This window comes from Elgaria multicarinata, chromosome 6, assembly GCF_023053635.1.
Source record: "Elgaria multicarinata webbii isolate HBS135686 ecotype San Diego chromosome 6, rElgMul1.1.pri, whole genome shotgun sequence".
In the NCBI taxonomy this organism is placed as follows: Eukaryota; Metazoa; Chordata; class Lepidosauria; order Squamata; family Anguidae; genus Elgaria; species Elgaria multicarinata.
The window spans coordinates 61183851-61200710 of record NC_086176.1 but is presented as its reverse complement, the minus strand read 5'-3'; the positions used below and the strand labels follow the sequence as shown (position 1 = coordinate 61200710).

The 16860-nt window shown below is 38.2% G+C and overlaps 1 protein-coding gene across 1 annotated transcript in view; it reads left to right on the top strand.

Moving 5' to 3' along the window:
• The window catches only part of SNX24 (sorting nexin 24), an 82210-nt gene that overhangs the window by 59054 nt on the left and 6296 nt on the right, over nt 1-16860 (top strand). The window contains exons 4-5 of the mRNA XM_063129484.1: nt 14909-15003; nt 16132-16164. Of these exons, the coding sequence (XP_062985554.1) occupies nt 14909-15003; nt 16132-16164 (128 nt within the window). The remainder of the gene's footprint in view (nt 1-14908; nt 15004-16131; nt 16165-16860) is intronic.

Here is a 16860-nt window from a genome sequence, read left to right as displayed (position 1 = left end):
TCATTATAATATCTGATCCCTCTTTATTTAGCATTTGTTCTATTCTCTTCCTTTTCACGACTGCCCCTAAACCTTTAACATTGAGTGTTGATACCTTTATCTTTTTATCCATAATCACCCTTTTGAAATCTCTTCCGATCCCTTGTGCTCAGCAATTCAAACTTGCTTACATAAAAACACAAACTCCATACATAAAACCCACACCCTCCTACCCCGATCCCTCCTCCCCTACCTTCCCCCCCTCCCCACCCCCCCACTCTAATCCCCCCCCCCCATATCCCCGTGAGTCTAATACTCCAGCCATCTACTTTAAAGGGGGAGGGGGGAGGCAGTGCTGTGCCTGGCCGGCAGGTCTCTATATTAGCATTTTTATTTGCAATTATCTCCAACATAATTAACAATTCTCTTACTCTCCAGATGTCCCAGCCTCATTCCCTCCCCCACCCACTCCAGCCCCATCTGCTTCCCCATCCAGACCCAGCCTCTTCAGCAAATCTTTACCTTGATCCAATGAGGTTACTCTGTATTCCCTCCTCCCATATGTAAATCTTAAGAAAACCGGGTAACCCCATGCATAAGGAATTTTATTCTTCATTAATGTTTCCGTTATTGGTTTAAGACTACGTCTCCAATTTAATGTGCGTTGAGAAAGATCATTGTAAATTTGCACTGGTTTGCCTTTACACTGTATCTGAACCTTAGATCTCAATTCTTTCATAATTTGCTCTTTTTTGTAATAGTTGCCAAATTTCACCAATATGTCTCTAGTCCCTTTGTAGTTTTTCCCCCCCACACGGTGGACTCGGTCCAGATCCGATCCGTCTATTGGAATGTCAGGCGTCAGCTCCTTGAACCAGTTCACGATAATTTCTCTAAGATCTTCTCCTTGCGTCTCCTTCAGCTGCTTTATTCGAAGCGAAGATCTACGAGATTGATCTTCCAAGGCGATCAAACGCAATTCCCATTCTTTAAATTGTATATTAGATGATTTTTCGAAAGCCTCTTGTTTCTTCTGGTCCAGATCCACTTTAGCCTCTATCTTTTTGATCTTATCCGAATTTTCCATCGTTTTATCCATAATAGTACGCATTTGTTTTCTGAATTCACTCATTTGCTGATCCATTTTTTTAAAAATAATCATATTATTTTCTGCTATAATAGCCTTGATTTCCATCTTGGTTTGGGAGAATAGCTTTGATAAAAATGAAGATATTAGCTAAAATTAATTTTGTATTTAGGATGCTACCTATAAAAATATCAGAAACCGAGATAAAAAGTTGGCAAAATATTATTAATAAATATTGTAATGGAGAAAAGAGAGCAAGAGTGAATAAAAATAATTGGTACCTAAGCCAAAAAAAGGGGGGAATGGGTCTCCCAAACATAAAATTATACTACGTAGCAAATAGATTAAGACATGTTGTAGAAGCAATTATGGGAGTAGGAGATTTATACTGGATGGAAGAAAAAATCATAAGTAAGGTAGAGATGAATCTGGAGAATGTTTTTTTTAAAGATGGAGGAAGAAAATGGGTTGGAAGTATAGATAATCCACTCCTGAGGACTCAATGGGAAATTTGGAGCAAATTTAAAGGGAAGCTGCTTCCGAGCAACTCTCCCTTAGCACCGATAATAATGTTAAAGAATTTCCCAGAGGATCTAAAGGGTAGATTATGTAAAATATTAAAAGAGAAAAATAAAATAAAATTAAAGGATTGGGTAAGAGATATTAAAACAAGAGAAGATATGGAAAATTTGTTAAAGGAGAAGAAACTATCTTGGCTAGAATATGGTCAATTAGAACAATGGAATAAAAAGTGGATTAAAGATAATAGAATGTGCAGAAAGATGACGAGGTTTGAAGAATTAGTAGTAAGTAAGGAGAAAGGAAAAGGAGGTAGTATAGTTTCAAAAGGATTAATGAGTGAAATATATAAAATATTGTTAGAGAAGGAGTTTAGAGAGAATACAGAGAAAGTGATTTGGGAATCAGATTTGAAGATACAAATAGGGCGACAGAGCTGGGAGGGACTATGGAAACAAAGAGTGTTGAGAAGTTTATCAGTAAGAATAAAGGAGAATTATTTTAAAATTTTATGGAGGTGGTACCTAACCCCGGTTAGATTGAACAAGATAAGTGATCAACATTCAGCAAATTGTTGGAGAGGATGTGGGGAAAAAGGAACGTATTTACATATGTGGTGGCAATGCAAATATGTACAAAGATTATGGAAGATGGTGTTCTCAGAAATTGAAGAAATAGTGGGAATGAAAATAGAACAAACACCAAAAATAGCATTGCTGTCACTATTTGAAGATATAAAGTGTGGAAAAGGAATTATAGAGCTGATATCGAGTTTGTTGGTTGCAGCACGATTGATGATAGCTAGGAACTGGAAGATCCAAGGGGAATATTCTATTGAGGAGTGGTATAAAGTAGTATGGGACATAGCCATTAATGATAAACTGACATGTAATATTAAGTGGAGAAAAGGCGTAACTAAAATAAATGAGTTCGAAGGAATTTGGAAACAGTTCCTAGTGTTCGTGTTTACTAAGGGAAATGGGAAACCACCATCAGAAGAAACGATTAGATTTTGGACTCAAGAATGATCCCGAGGTGGGGGGTGCACTTTTATGTTAAGAATGAAAATGTTGTAGTGTGATAAGGCATATGTAATAGTTTTTGATATTTGTACTCAACAATTATTCAATATGTATGAAGCAGATATTTGATGTATTTCTTTTTCTTATTGTGTTTGTTTCAATTATATTTTGGAAATGTTCATTTATGTTTATATAGTGTTGAAAATGAATAAAAATTATTAAAAAAAAAAAAAAAAAAGAAAGTCACCCTGAGAGACCCTCTTCCTGGGGGTGGACTTAAAACCTTCAGCTTCCAATGGGTCCGACTACAGTCGTATCAGACCACTGATACCAGAGCTGGGACCCATTCCACAGTACTGTTAACTTCATGTAATTTACAGCAAAAAGGCAGTTGGTTAAAGAATGAACCACCCAACATACTAGATCTGATGGCTGAGCTAGACATAGTCATCGGTATGTATAATCCATACTCTCAAGCTTTTTACAAAGATCATTCAAAAACAAATGATGTCAGATCAGGCGTTATTTGGTGTGTTCTTTTTAAAAAGATAATTTAGCATTTCTTTAAGTTTCAGGTTGAAAGCACGTGATGTCAGATCAGGCGCTGTTTGGAGCAGAGGAAATAAACCAGCACTGAACAATATAGCAATAGGAATCTGTTAGGCACACATCAAATAAACTTACTATTTTGCCATTGAAGCTCGAGCTTTGAACTTTCTCAAAGTTCCAACATTACTGCACATCTGCAATGCTCAAGCTTCAGTTTTAAAAAGATAGAGCAAAATAGGGCTTGTAGATCTCTAGTGATAAACATTAAACTAACATATCCTTCTATATATGTATGTGTGAGAGTTGTTTCAGCAATATCCAATGCAACATGAACACTAAGGGATTTTCTAGGGAATCCTGTCATGCCAGCCAATGCTATTGGCATTGTGCTAGAGGAACCTTATGTTAGTGCAGTGTAATTTATGTTAGTGCTTGAGTCACATTGGAAACTAACCAAGTTTTCCACATTTAATCTGTTATCTGTTTTTAGACAGAAACAGGTTAATTCAATTTAAAATAAATTATTGCATCAATTTTATGGAACAAGTAGATACATAGTTTACTTTAGGTTTTCTTGGCTGTGTAATAAAGACTGGAGTGATGTCAGAACAAATCTGCCGTACTAGACGGTTGTCAGGCCAATTCTATTTGTCATCGGCACAGAAAGGGTTAGTAAGTGTTGAATAGCTGCCTGACGTTGGCCTTTTAAATTGGCAATTTCATTTTCCCAGCCTTTATTAAGAAATCGCTCACACGTGAGTTTGGGAGGGACAAGTGTCAGAGAACAGGAGCTACAATGAAGTACCTTTGATTGAGCAAGGATTACATTGCTCAGTTCATTCTATAAAAACGTGTCAGCTTGCCACCCAAATAAATGCCTAGAGCGCATAAAACATGGAGCCAAGTGACCCCTGGAAGAAAAATCAATTGCAATTCATATTTCATATGCCTATAATTGCTGGCGAAAGCAGAGCAGCCGTTCTTTCTAGAGAAGCCTTCTCTATTGTTAGTTGCTTCCTGTTTTTTTTGGGGGGGGGAGTTTTTTGTGTGTTTGTTCTTTGTGGGCTTTTAAGTGGCCATTCCTTTCATATGAACTAAATTACTCCGGAACTGTAACAACAGAAGTCAAGTTTTCTTATTATTGTGCAGTGTTCTGTGTTTGAGCTGGTGCACTGAACTATAGAGAAAAATTCTTCATACACAGCTGTTCTGCTTGAGATTCTTGCAGCTTTTGTACACAAACAAAAAAGTCCCTTGTACTCAAGGTTCTATCATCTGTGAAGTTATCAATTTGCTAGCATTTTAACCCTCAGACAGAGTGGTTTTTTTTGTGTTTCTTTTCTTCAAGCAGGAAAAGAATCCTGCATCTTTAAAAGCAGAATTCTGGAAGTCTCCTCTTTATCCTCCCAACCCCCTTACACACATACTTCTTCTTTATTTCAGTCGGATTTTCTTTTTTCAAAGCTGCTGTAGGATTCCTATCCCACTGTGGACTGAGATGTCATATGGATAGAGAAAATGCCGCTCACTTTATGGATTACTGTTAGGTCAACAAAACTTTGGCAGCATTGATTAACTTGACAGTGAGTACAGCAGTACATTTATCACTTATGGCTGTGCTGTAGAAAATCTAATAAGAGGCAAACAATTCCCTTTAGAGTAGTAACAGGTTCACTGTGGCTAACGGTGCATGCACTGGAAATTTCTGCCTTTAAATTATACTCTTGCTGCTAGTTGGGTCATTGACTCAAAGCTACTGCACTTCCCATGACCATGTTCTATATTATTTATTTGATCAAAACTGTGGTTTATAGAGCTATGGTTAAACGGAAGCTTGCACCTGAGTCCATTTAAAAAGAGATGGTCTATAGCTAAAAAGCATTAGATTAAGGTTTGTGCCTTGTGCAATTAAATCAAAGCTGGCTGCCGTAATTTGTGAAGCTTGAGCTGTTTCCAAATGATTACAAAAGACATTTACAGAAGATGATTAATCAACATTTGCTGCAAAAATGTAGTATAGATTTCAAGAAGTATAGGTTTCCTAGGTTTCATCAGTAGATGATGAAAGGCCAAGCTGTGGTGTGTGGGTGAAAGCAACATTTAGGGGGTAAACAAAATTGTGGAATGTGCACTGCATCATAAAGGGAACAGAAGTACACTTGACTCTGTATGCCTAGATGGTAAAGCAAGTTAACTTACCCTCTTGAGTTAACCTTTATAACGCTGCAGCCATAGAATGCAATTCCCAAACAACCCGTACAAGTTCCATTAATTTTAGTAGGATTTCTATTGGAGCATCACTTGTACTTTACCATTTTAAATAAGAATTAATTTCATTACGTTTCCTTTGAAAAGTTTGGTTTAACTAGAATTGGACATATTTACACATTATGCTAGTAAGTGCTTTCATTGTAAAGGTCTCAGTCTGATAAACCCTTTAAAAAACATTTTTAACTAGCTATTTTTAAATCAATAAATAATTACTAGTAAAAGGCTAAGGAGTATTTTATTTATTGTCCCTACATATTTAAGTTGAAAACGTTTTCCGGTATTCTTTTCTAAATATTTAAACATGTTACAAGGCAAAGAAAGAAGTATTGGAAGTATGATAAATTTAATATTTATCTTGCAGTACCTTGTTAATCTCTGGATGAAGCCCTAAACTCACTTTGCTGTAATTAAATGGTGTTGAAATCAATGGGCTCTACTTCTCAAGCGTCCATGCTTGGGTGTTCATGCTTAACTGAATTTAGTTTATCATAATGTATCATCGACGGGCTGGGATGCGGCCGAAGGGATTGTTTTGAAAATAGAAGTTCTGACATGTTTTCTTCCAAAATATCTAGGAAGTGATATAGTTTGTGTTGTCGGGCAAGAATTATTTTACTTGAATCAATTGTCAGGAGGCCTAATGTAATAAGGCAGGCTTGTGGTCTTGCTAAAATAACACTTTATAGAAGAAAACCCCACCACAGTCTGGTTTTAGCAGAAAAACTGAGTTCACTGGGGGGGAAACAATGCAGTGAAAGCCAACACAGAGTAGCACTGGAGCCTTGAAGAAAGATGCAATGGAACAGGGTTGGGTTTCCGAATTCTTATTCCTCTATTTAGCATAAATAAAAGCTGCGGCTCTCAAAGCTATCTTTATTTTAGAAACAGTTGCACACTTCCTTAAATTCATGGATTTGTGTAAAGGAAGTACTCCCACCACTTGCCTTCTTAAGAGTGGAGACCTGAATATTGATTAGCTATCACACTGGCATCAGAACTACTCTTAGGATTCAATTTTTTTGTTGTTTTGCATATTTTATTGATCAAAAGTGGTAAATGAGCATCAAGCGTGCAAGAAGACGATGAATTGTTTACTTGCATAAAATAACCTTTCAATAAGGGAAGATGCATTGCTCACACTTTTGGTGCGGTTCTGCTGCCCGAAGCAGATGGCATTCAGCTGCTATTGATTTGCTCCTATAGTTACAGAGCAGCACGTAACTAGGCATGCTCATTTCAGGTGGTTTTTGGTGTGTTGTTGTTCCCTTCCCCCTCCCTGCCCTTATTTTCCTCCACCACCACCCCCATTTTTGGCAAAAGGGGACAAAGACAGTGACCTTGTTTCACAAAAGGAAATTTAAAAAACCTCACGAACTAATATGGTAGAATTAGCAGGGGGAAATGTATTAAGTGTATAAACAAAGCAAAAGAAATGTCAGTTCTCTTGGAGTAGGAAACCCACACTAATTGCTAAATGGTCAGCTGAGAGTGCTACATCTATAATATTACCAGTAAAGCAAATACAGCAAGATTTTAAAGAAGGAAGAACTGCTTTGCAATGTATACTTTTTTCTCCTCTTTTGACATGCGTATGTGAGTATGATTATAATCCTCGCAGATTTGCCAGCTCCCTATAGCTCTTGAGAAATGTATGGTAGGGTAGCGTCAGGACATGACAGACCTTAGACCTATAGCAGCGTGCTTGTGGACTGTCATTTGATTGATTGGTTCTCTTAAGATACGCCTGTGTAGCATGCAGCATCCTAGTTTTACACAGCCTTCAGCTATGTATTTCAGACACCAGGTTCTTAGTAAACACCTCATTTTTGCAGCTGTTGTTTAGACCTATCTAAATGTTTTTCTGTTAACTACCTTTGTCTTACTTTAAAGAGCAATGTACTGAAAGCAGTAAAATGGGTAATTCCTCTTAATTACTTCCCACCCCCCACAAATGTTGGTAATACAGATCCTGTTCAGATGACACGCTAAGCCACAGTTTGAGCTAAACGTTATGGCTTAATGTGTTGTCTGAACAAGCCCACAGTTATCTTGCTAACACAGGGTTGGGGACCTGTAGCTCTCTGGGTTTTGGACTACAGCTCCCATTATCCCTGATCTTTGGCACTGATGGCTGGGGCAGATGAGAGTTGGAGTCTACCAACATCTGAAGGGCCAGAGGTTCTCCAGCTCTGTACTAGCAATTAGCTTGGCAAGCTTTGAACCAGGAAGGAGAGCTTGCAAGCCAGAGCCAAAGTCCTGGTAGCCAGGTTTGGGTGTTACATGTGAGTCAAGTCATAGAGAATGACTTAGTTCACACATAACATCCCAGAGTATGGGTTGAATATGGGCTGTTGCTGAATCATGAGTTGTTGAATCATGGGTTGTTAAATCGTGGGTTGCCATTACATGCAAACCCTGCATTGTGGTTTAACTATGGGTTGTTAACCATGAACACCCCAGGTTTGTTGTTGGATTGTGATATCTGGATGTTCCTGGCTAACAACTCATAGTAAAACCATAGTGCAGGTTTCACACAGAATGACAACCCTTATTCAACCTATACGTTAGATTTTCATTACACGCAAACCAAGGTGTTTCCTAGTTCTAGATAATTAAACTGATTAATTTATCAAGTATTCTAATCTGAAACCTGTTAGCTGTACTAATAAGGTACAAATGACCATTATTTTGTAAAGTTAACATTTACAAATTACTTGAATTTATCATTAGCCTTCTTCAAATCATATTTGAAAATTGTCTTATACTATTTCTTGCCGTCCTTCACCCTCTGACGATGGGTTCTTTTTGAGCATTCCCTGGTGATAAATATAGAATACGATTCTGAACCATGTCACGAGGGTTTTTTTTATGGTAGACAGACGAAAATCCTGTTTGCTGAAGTTTTAATAGCATGCAAAATCCTTGTTTTGTGTTTCCAGCAAATAATTCTCCCACCTCCAATCTAAAGTGATACATGGTTGCAGGCCAAGTGGTTCTCTGATTACTAAAGAACTGAACTCGGACCACAACAGATAACTAAGTAATCCAGTCTGAAATGGGGGCCTGTTGGTTGCTAGGCAACATTTTGAATCATCAGTATTGGAATGCACAGCACCCATTTCCAGTTAGAGCTGTCATGCAGATAGGTGTGGGATCTACTGCTGTCACAAAACTACCTAAACCTGCAAACTTTAACAGTTTTGCTGTGGATTTCCTTTCTCCAAGGAGAGAGGGAGGGTCCTCCCCCCCACCGCCAAATAATGCATTTTCCCCCTTCTCACCCAACCTTCTGATGATACAGAATGGTTCAGGGTGATAAGGCAACCATGCAGACCAATTGGTTTAAGAATTTGGAACATTATATAGAGACTAGAGACATAAAGGGATGCATATGGAAGCGTGTCCAAAAAGGTAAATGGTAGCTGAGTAGATAGGTAAGAGCCAGCTACAATTTCTCTCCCCTGTTCCCAGTCAACTTTGCTCCACTTTTCTTCCCTGCTTACACCTGTATTTTTGTCTTAAGGTTCCTATTCCCTTGACTCTCCTTCCATGACTTCTGCTGCTGCCCCTGAATCTCTGCTTTTCTTTTAAGAGCTGAAAGGTGGGATATAATTTTATAAATAAAAGCTTCTCCTGTTATCTCCTGGTTCCTCCTCCTGTGTCTAACCCCCTCTGACCTGGCCCTGTAGCAGCTTCCCATTCCTTGGCCTCTACCTGCATTTCTTTTAAATCTCCCTCATCATATCAGTGTTGCACAATACATAGTTTCCTTCGGTGCTACAGAACTGGTTCTGGTTCTGTAGTGGTAGAACTGGAAGTTTAGGCCATTGGTTTGTTGGCAAGTTGTTCACTGACCTGATTTGTCAGGGTTGGGAGTTGGACTCATGCTACTCAGTGTGAGATCAAGAATGTGATTGGTGTGTTGGCTGGTCACGTCACAAAGAATTGAAGCCTGAATATCCATCCTTTCTTTCTGAAGCGTCTTCTTTGTAGTTACTTGAGCAGCTACATTTTGAGCATTTTGGAGGATTTCTGTAAAGAAGCTATTGCTCATAGAGAGATTAAAAGCAGCATATTAACTTTCTTTCCTTATGAACTTTCTGATGGTACCTCTCCCACCCAAGCCACTGAGCCTGTTCATAAGGCGGAGAAATATGTGCAATTGCTTATGTTTACACATGGAACATTTTATAAGATTTGTGAGAAATGGGATATTTAACTTATTTTTTTTTTAACACCTTATTTGTTTCATGTAATATTTTTCCATACTTCCCTCATTTATTCCTTAAAATCCACTTTTGATTGTGAAGAATTTCACCAATGTTTTCAGACTGTTCTTAAATGGCGAAGTATGCTGGGATAGAGTATACAGTAGTTCCTATTGACCAGCAACTTATAATGTTCGTTTTGAAGGAACAAGAATAAGGTATCTTGTATACTGTGCTATGTTGAGGGGGGCGGGGCGGGCTATGATACAAATTAGCAAGACATGTCTGCTATTCCTTTAAACACACACACACACTGAAGGCTCATTCTTGGGTGAGGAAAAAAAATACTCCGGACTTCTTCAAGATTTTTAGTGTATACTGTTCTTTTGCTAACTTTTTTTAAATATATCATTGTTAGAGCCCTTTAAGCGACTGCTGGAGACAAGGCAAACCAAGGAATATATACTACAAAGTGTTCTATAAAGACTCTGGGTTTAAGTCCCAGTGGAGGCTGACGCTCCAGCCTACTTACTGTAGCTAGAATGTATTGATTTTTTTTCTCCCCCATTTTTAGCTGCACCACTGAATTAGATATTGTGAAGCATCTTTCCTTGTGAAGAGAGGAAAAACTGTCATGAACTTTTTCACCCTAACAATAGGGCATTTCAGACTAAAAGATTGCAAAAAGGATTTAAGCCTTCAAAAACACAGCCTCTTAGTGCGTATCACACTGATTGTTCTGGCCAGAAGATAGTTGCAGATGCTGAAGTACTTAGGTTGGATGATTGGAGGAGGGGAGGGGATGAATTTTTAGAGCTGTTTTGTGTGTTAAAAAGAAAATCAATCCGTGAAAACAATGCAATCCTCCAGTGCGCTCTCGGAAGGTTAGCAAAATGGTCTTGTCCAAGTTTTCAGCGAGCTGTTCAGTTACTGTTATAATTGGCTGATGAGTAGGTTTGCACCTAACTAGAATGCCAGGGTTCGATTTCATAGTGTCCTCTGTGAAGATGTGTCACCATTTATGCTGGCTTTAGTGACAATTTTTTAAAAAGGAAACTCGTGGGAAATCATTATGCTGTTTATATGTCTCCCATCCTGGAAAGCATTATCCTGTGATATTTTAGCACTGTTTTCCACTGCATGATGGCATCTAGCTAAGGTTAAGGCAGAACAAATCCCTCTGCAATTTTGTGACTATATTTTACTTACTGAAACAGAAAAGATAACTGACAATTAAGAATCTTGGATGTCACCGAGAGAACATGTACAACTAACCAAGGGCATTCTCTGGGGACATGTTTTTATGAAGCTGAGAAAGTAGAAAAATTGGGATTTTAGGAGGGTTATTCTTACATAATAACTTACCATTGTAAAACAACAACATTTCTGGCAAACCATTCTAGAAGAGATTTTTCAAAACAATTAGTGAAAGCACCAATAATTAGTACATTCCTGTAAAATGGGGAATGAAACCATATTACTTAAGTATTTAACTCAATTACAATTTGATCACATGAGACCACTTTATATATTCAGTTGAATGAAGAGGTTTATCACTTCAAGCTGCAAGTTTGCCTTCACAGCCCTGGGAAAAAACTTCTTATATATAGGGGGGAAACAACCTTTTATTATTGTGTGTGCACATAAATAGATAACATGTATATATTAAATATGTATATAAAAGTAAAATAGATCTCCAACCAGAAAAAAATAATAGCTATGTCTACCATTTTGCAGGTGGTATGTGAATTGTGAGTTAAATGTCTGTGTTAAAGTTAACTAATTCCTCTTGTTCGTGCCAAGTAAGTTGCCTAAAACAGCCATAAAAAGACCTAATTCAATCCTGTACCAAACTAGTCTGAGTTGTACACATATTTGATGGATCTTTCGTGAAAAATCTTGAATGCAAATCTAATGAAGTATGTTCCTTGGAACTAACAGCAGCAACAGCTAATGTTTAAACAGCTAGCACGTTCCTTGCTTTAGCCAGCATCTGACATAAAAAAATAGACTGCTTGTTGGGATTCAGCAGCTAAAAGCAGCCTCAGTTGATAGGATAAGGACAAAGTGACCTAGAAATATTAGCAGCCACCTTCAGACTCCATAACAAAATGACCAAACCACTGCATACATTGGGTTGGTTCCAGAGTGTTATTCTATTGGTGGTAGTGTTCCCTGAACAGAGCTTCAATTCAGAATAATCACACCAGTGATCTTTGCCATTCTTCCTGCATTTCCTAGTGTCGTCTGCTCGACTGTTCCTGAGAATCTTCCAGCCCTCTATATCGTATTTTCAGGGAGCTGCTGGATGAAAAGAATATTAGAAGTGCCATGCTGGATCAGACTGGGGGTACATCTAGTCCAGCACTCTGTTCACACAGTAGCCAACCAACTGTCGACCAGGGACCAACAAAGCAGGACATGGTGCAACAGCACCCTCCCACCCATGTTCCCTAGCAACTAGTGTACATAGGCTTACTGCCTCAGATACTGGAGGTAGCACATAACCATCAGGACTAGTAGCCCTTGATAGCTTTCTCCTCTAGGAGTTTATCCACACACACACCCGAATTGGTGGCCATCACTACATCTTGTGGTAGTGAATTCCATAGTTTAATTCTGCACTGTGTGAAGAAGTACTTCCTGAATCTTCCACTAATCAGCTTCATGGGATGACCCCGGGTTCTAGTATTTTGACAGAGGGAGATGGAAGGAGATTTTCCTTCTATGGGATACTTATTCTGGTGTCTTTAGAGAAAACTAATGGCAGTGTAAAAATGATGGTTAAGCATTACATAAACAAGCCCCAAGCTTGCAAGCTCTCCCCTCCCCTTCAGCATGCAGCTGTGAGAAAATCACTTCCATTTTCAATTAGCCATAGTTTGTCCTTCAATCCAAACACACATAAACTTTGGCTAGTCATACTATGGTTTACCCCCCCACACACAATGTTTTGGCCTACAACTCCCATCAACCCTAGCTAGCATAGCCAATAGTGAGGGATCATTGGGGTTCTAGGCCAAAACATCTGGCTTAGCAAAATGAGACAATGTGAGCACAATACCCACCTCTGGTTTAGCAAAATGAGCCAACATCAAACTGGTAGTTTTAGAATCCAGCTTGTTTCTCTAAATCTTGATTAAAATTAGCCAGGTTTGGGTATAACAAACTGCAGAAAATTGAAAACAGAAGCTAAAGCTTCCAATCTTGCAGCCATGATTGAGTATTGGGGAGAGGAAATGCATGAGCCTGAGGCTCACTCACGTAATACATAGTTTAGTGTTATGTTTGAACTATGTCAATAGGAAGGTACAAAGAGTGACTCTGGAGCTCAGTCACACTCCAGTAGACCTAAATGGCCTTCAGACAAATATTTTCTCCACCTGTATTAAAAAGTATGCTTAACTGCCTGCACAGCTTTCTCGATATTTTCCCTCAGTATCTAGATTAGGGACTATTAAGTGTTTTGTTTGGGTTAATAGCATGTATTGTTATGCAGTCCACATACCCTTTGACTTGCATCACCCTTCACCCCTCCTCTCCTGGGTAAGTGGAATGCAAAGCAAGATGAATAAGTAGCAGAGTGCTGATTTTACAGAATGCAAATGGCAGAGACATTTAATGCAGAATTCTCATTTAAAGGTGAACTGAAAGGCTTTGCACCTGTCAGAATCCCAAGGTTTTTTGTCTTGGCTGTAAGAATTGATAAAATCACAGATCTACATCAAAATTGCCTGCTTCCTTTTTTAAGTGGGTTGGCTGGTGACAAACTTTCACATGATTCAAATCAGACCCAGATTGAACCAATAATGTTTCAATGGTGGTGGCTCAACTTCATGGCAAGTATCTTCATTGACCAGTTGGCAGTCAAGAGGGAAACCATTGTAGAGATTCTGCAGAATGATCCACTGTACCCCCATCCATTTCCCTTACTGCCATCTTAATCTAATAAATGCTCAAGGTTATCTGGAGAAATAGAAATATCTTGATTAAAGTTCAGAAAAGAGATGGCTAAGGAGCAAAACTTGTGTGGGTTTTACCTTTTTTCTTCATCCTTTCAAATACATTGAACTGCCATTTTCCTAAGATATGCCTCTCTCACGCCTGCTCTTTCCTGTAGCACACTGTAATCTGAATACTACCAAGCAACACTGTCATGAATATTTGGTTATTGTAGAAGCTAGCTTGCTATGGGGGTTGGAAAAAACAATCTTCGAGTTTCATTAGGCTATATTGGACAAGACTGACTACCACTGCTTTTGTTTCCCCATCTAAAATCAATGTGAGGTTGGTCATCACATCAGCATTTTAACAATTATATAGGTTCCTTTCCCTGCGCCTGCATAAAATGGGATTAACTGGGGGTGGGGTGGAGTGGGGAGATTGTTGAGGATCTTTTCTTCTTGGGAAGGATTATGTACTTTTGACTTGGTGGGAATGCTTTGTGGTTTTGATTACCCTAATCTGGAATACACATGGACCTCATGATCCTAGATGATAAGATGTTTTGCACTATATTTATCATCATCATCAATATTATTATGGATATTAATAACATTTAGAACCCACCTTTCTTCCAAAGAGCTCATGGAGTTTTCCCATTTTATCTTCACTGACCTATGTGTTAGATTAGTCCAAGAGTGAATTTATTGGCAGGATTTGAACCCAGGTCTATCTAATCAAAGTCCACTACTCTGACTAGAACAATATACTTTCTCACTCTTGAATTTTTGTGTGTGTTAAAATGAGAAGCTAACTTTTGAATGCATCACAGGAATTCCTGAATTTGTTCTCAAAATCGAACAATTTGGTGAAATATGCTCAGAAAACTATATCCTATTTTGTATTAAAGCTATTGCTAGTTAACAGTTTTCTAATAAAATGATTATAGGTAATTCCTTCAGTAGATAGTTATACAGAGAACCCGTGGTTCTGCTTTACAGAACTTTGGCGAGGTCACTATCAGTTTGTAGATGAAGCAGTGCATTGTAAGCTGATCTGTCAAACCAAACACTTGCTTCGCCTTGTTAACATGCACTAAATCTTTCATTAGTGAAACCAGCTAGACCCCCAGACACTCAGGAGAGACTTCCTCTTCCATGCTGCCGTGATGGATGAGAGTATTTCAGATGCTGCAAATGAAGTGGCTGCAGTTATTGGATATGTAGTTTAAGGAGAGACTAAAGCAACCACGAACTTTATTTTTATAATGGTAATAGCATAAAGCATTTTATTATGTACATTGTCTTGATCCATTTTTTCCTTTATTATAGAATATTATTTTAGAAAATGAAGAGCTTCCCAAAATATTTCTTGATTTCCTCAGCGTTCGTCACTTTCCTTCTCTCCCAAAAGCAGAAAGTTGTGGGTAAGACTTTTACCTAAAACATCTCAGAATGCAACATTTAAATCACTTCGCTCAAGTCCCACATAGTTGAACTAGTTCTAGTTCTAACTTCACTGTCCCAAAATAGTGACTACTCATTCACAAGATTAATTCCGTATTGTAGTTTCACTTGTGTTGGAAAATGATCAGGAAAAACTTGGGACAATCCAGTGACTTTATTTTGCACTTGAAGCTTGCACATGCTCCACAGTTGTATTTCGATACTGCCGTGCCTGTAGCAGAGCACTTGACTTCATAGAAGAGAACAAAGAACACTTCACGTAGGACAATGGATTGCTCCAAATTGCCCTGATTCAACATTTTGACCCTGGCATGAGAGCTTGGCTGATTGCACAGCTCTGCTCCTTAGCATGTCTCTCATATCTGTGTGTTCTCCTTTGAAAGCACATGCCAGAGATCTTTAGGTACATTTGAGAAAGAAAGAGAGAGAAGTGGAAAGGGGGAGGATTAAACACATTATGAAAGAAAATGAAGAAACAATTTAGACGCCATTGAAATATTGGACCTTTAAGATTGTTGTTTTTTAGAAACAAACTCTTATATTTAATGCCATTAGACTAATTTCTAAAATTGTTTGGACAAGAAACCATTATTGTTAAGATAATACTATGATAAAATGGCGTCTGATCTTCTATATAAAAATACTGATCAGCTTCATTTGTTTTGTTGTTGCTGAGTTTCATCACAGGGCTGGGCAAACTTTAGGCTTGCAGCATATGTTTGCTTTTTACTAGAACTCATGAGATCTACCAACCAGAGCCAGGTGCAAAATACTTTCTCAAGCAGGTAGACATGTGGTAAAAAAAATAAGGAAAAGTGTGCCTCTCAGCACATTCTCAGCCCAGGATTTTGTGATCAGTATCAGAACCAAGCACACAAGTTATTTCACCTAAAAACCCATTACTAACCACCACCACCACCCAGCATTTTTTCCAGCAGCCTAATGTAGGAGGGGAAATGGCTTCTTGTAGGTGTTGCACAATGGGGGAGTCAGAAACCCTTGCCTAACTAACCCCCAGAGATTTACAAGTAGATTTAATAGTTATCTGTTCATCTGATATAACCGATTTTGTATGCATTATATTTCAGTTCTTTTGAAGAAATAGAATCTGAAGAATCAAGGTAAGCCATTCACAATTATGTAAATAGTATATCATGTGAGATCAGAAGAGCAATTGAGAGGGTTTAAAAACTATATTATCAACCTTTCTAGTAAAATACAGTGTGTGAATGTGTATATCATAATACCTTTGATATTTTCTATGTCAAGATATATAGTAGCATAATCTTGATTATTGTGCAGTGGAACAGTGCATCAGTGTATTTTACTTTTAAACAATAGGCACAGTCCAGCCAAAGTCAAGCATTTTAATAACCATTGAATTGATTGAAATCAATGGGTTGGATCCACACTTACTCATGCTTAGAGCAGGCCCATAGAAATCAATGGGACAAGCTAGTCAAGATTAAAGTTCCATAGATTTCAGTGGGTCAACTCTATGAATGTTTAAATCTGGATCCAATTCTTGGGACATAAGTTTCTAACGTGGGCTGGATCACATCCAAGTTTCTTTTAAAGCTATAGGATAAACATGTCCTATATGATATAGTGGTGAGACCTGAGACAAAATATGGCAGTGTATTTTCATCTCGAAATAGGAGTTTAATGTTCAGGGTTACAGCCAGGCCTTCCCTTCTCCAACCAGCCATTTCCTCCTCTGTTGACCTGCTTTCCATTTTTGGCTTCATTACTAAAGACACTCACCAGTATTAGAGGAAGCAATTTGTAAAGTTTTAAACTTTTCATTTTAATTTCTT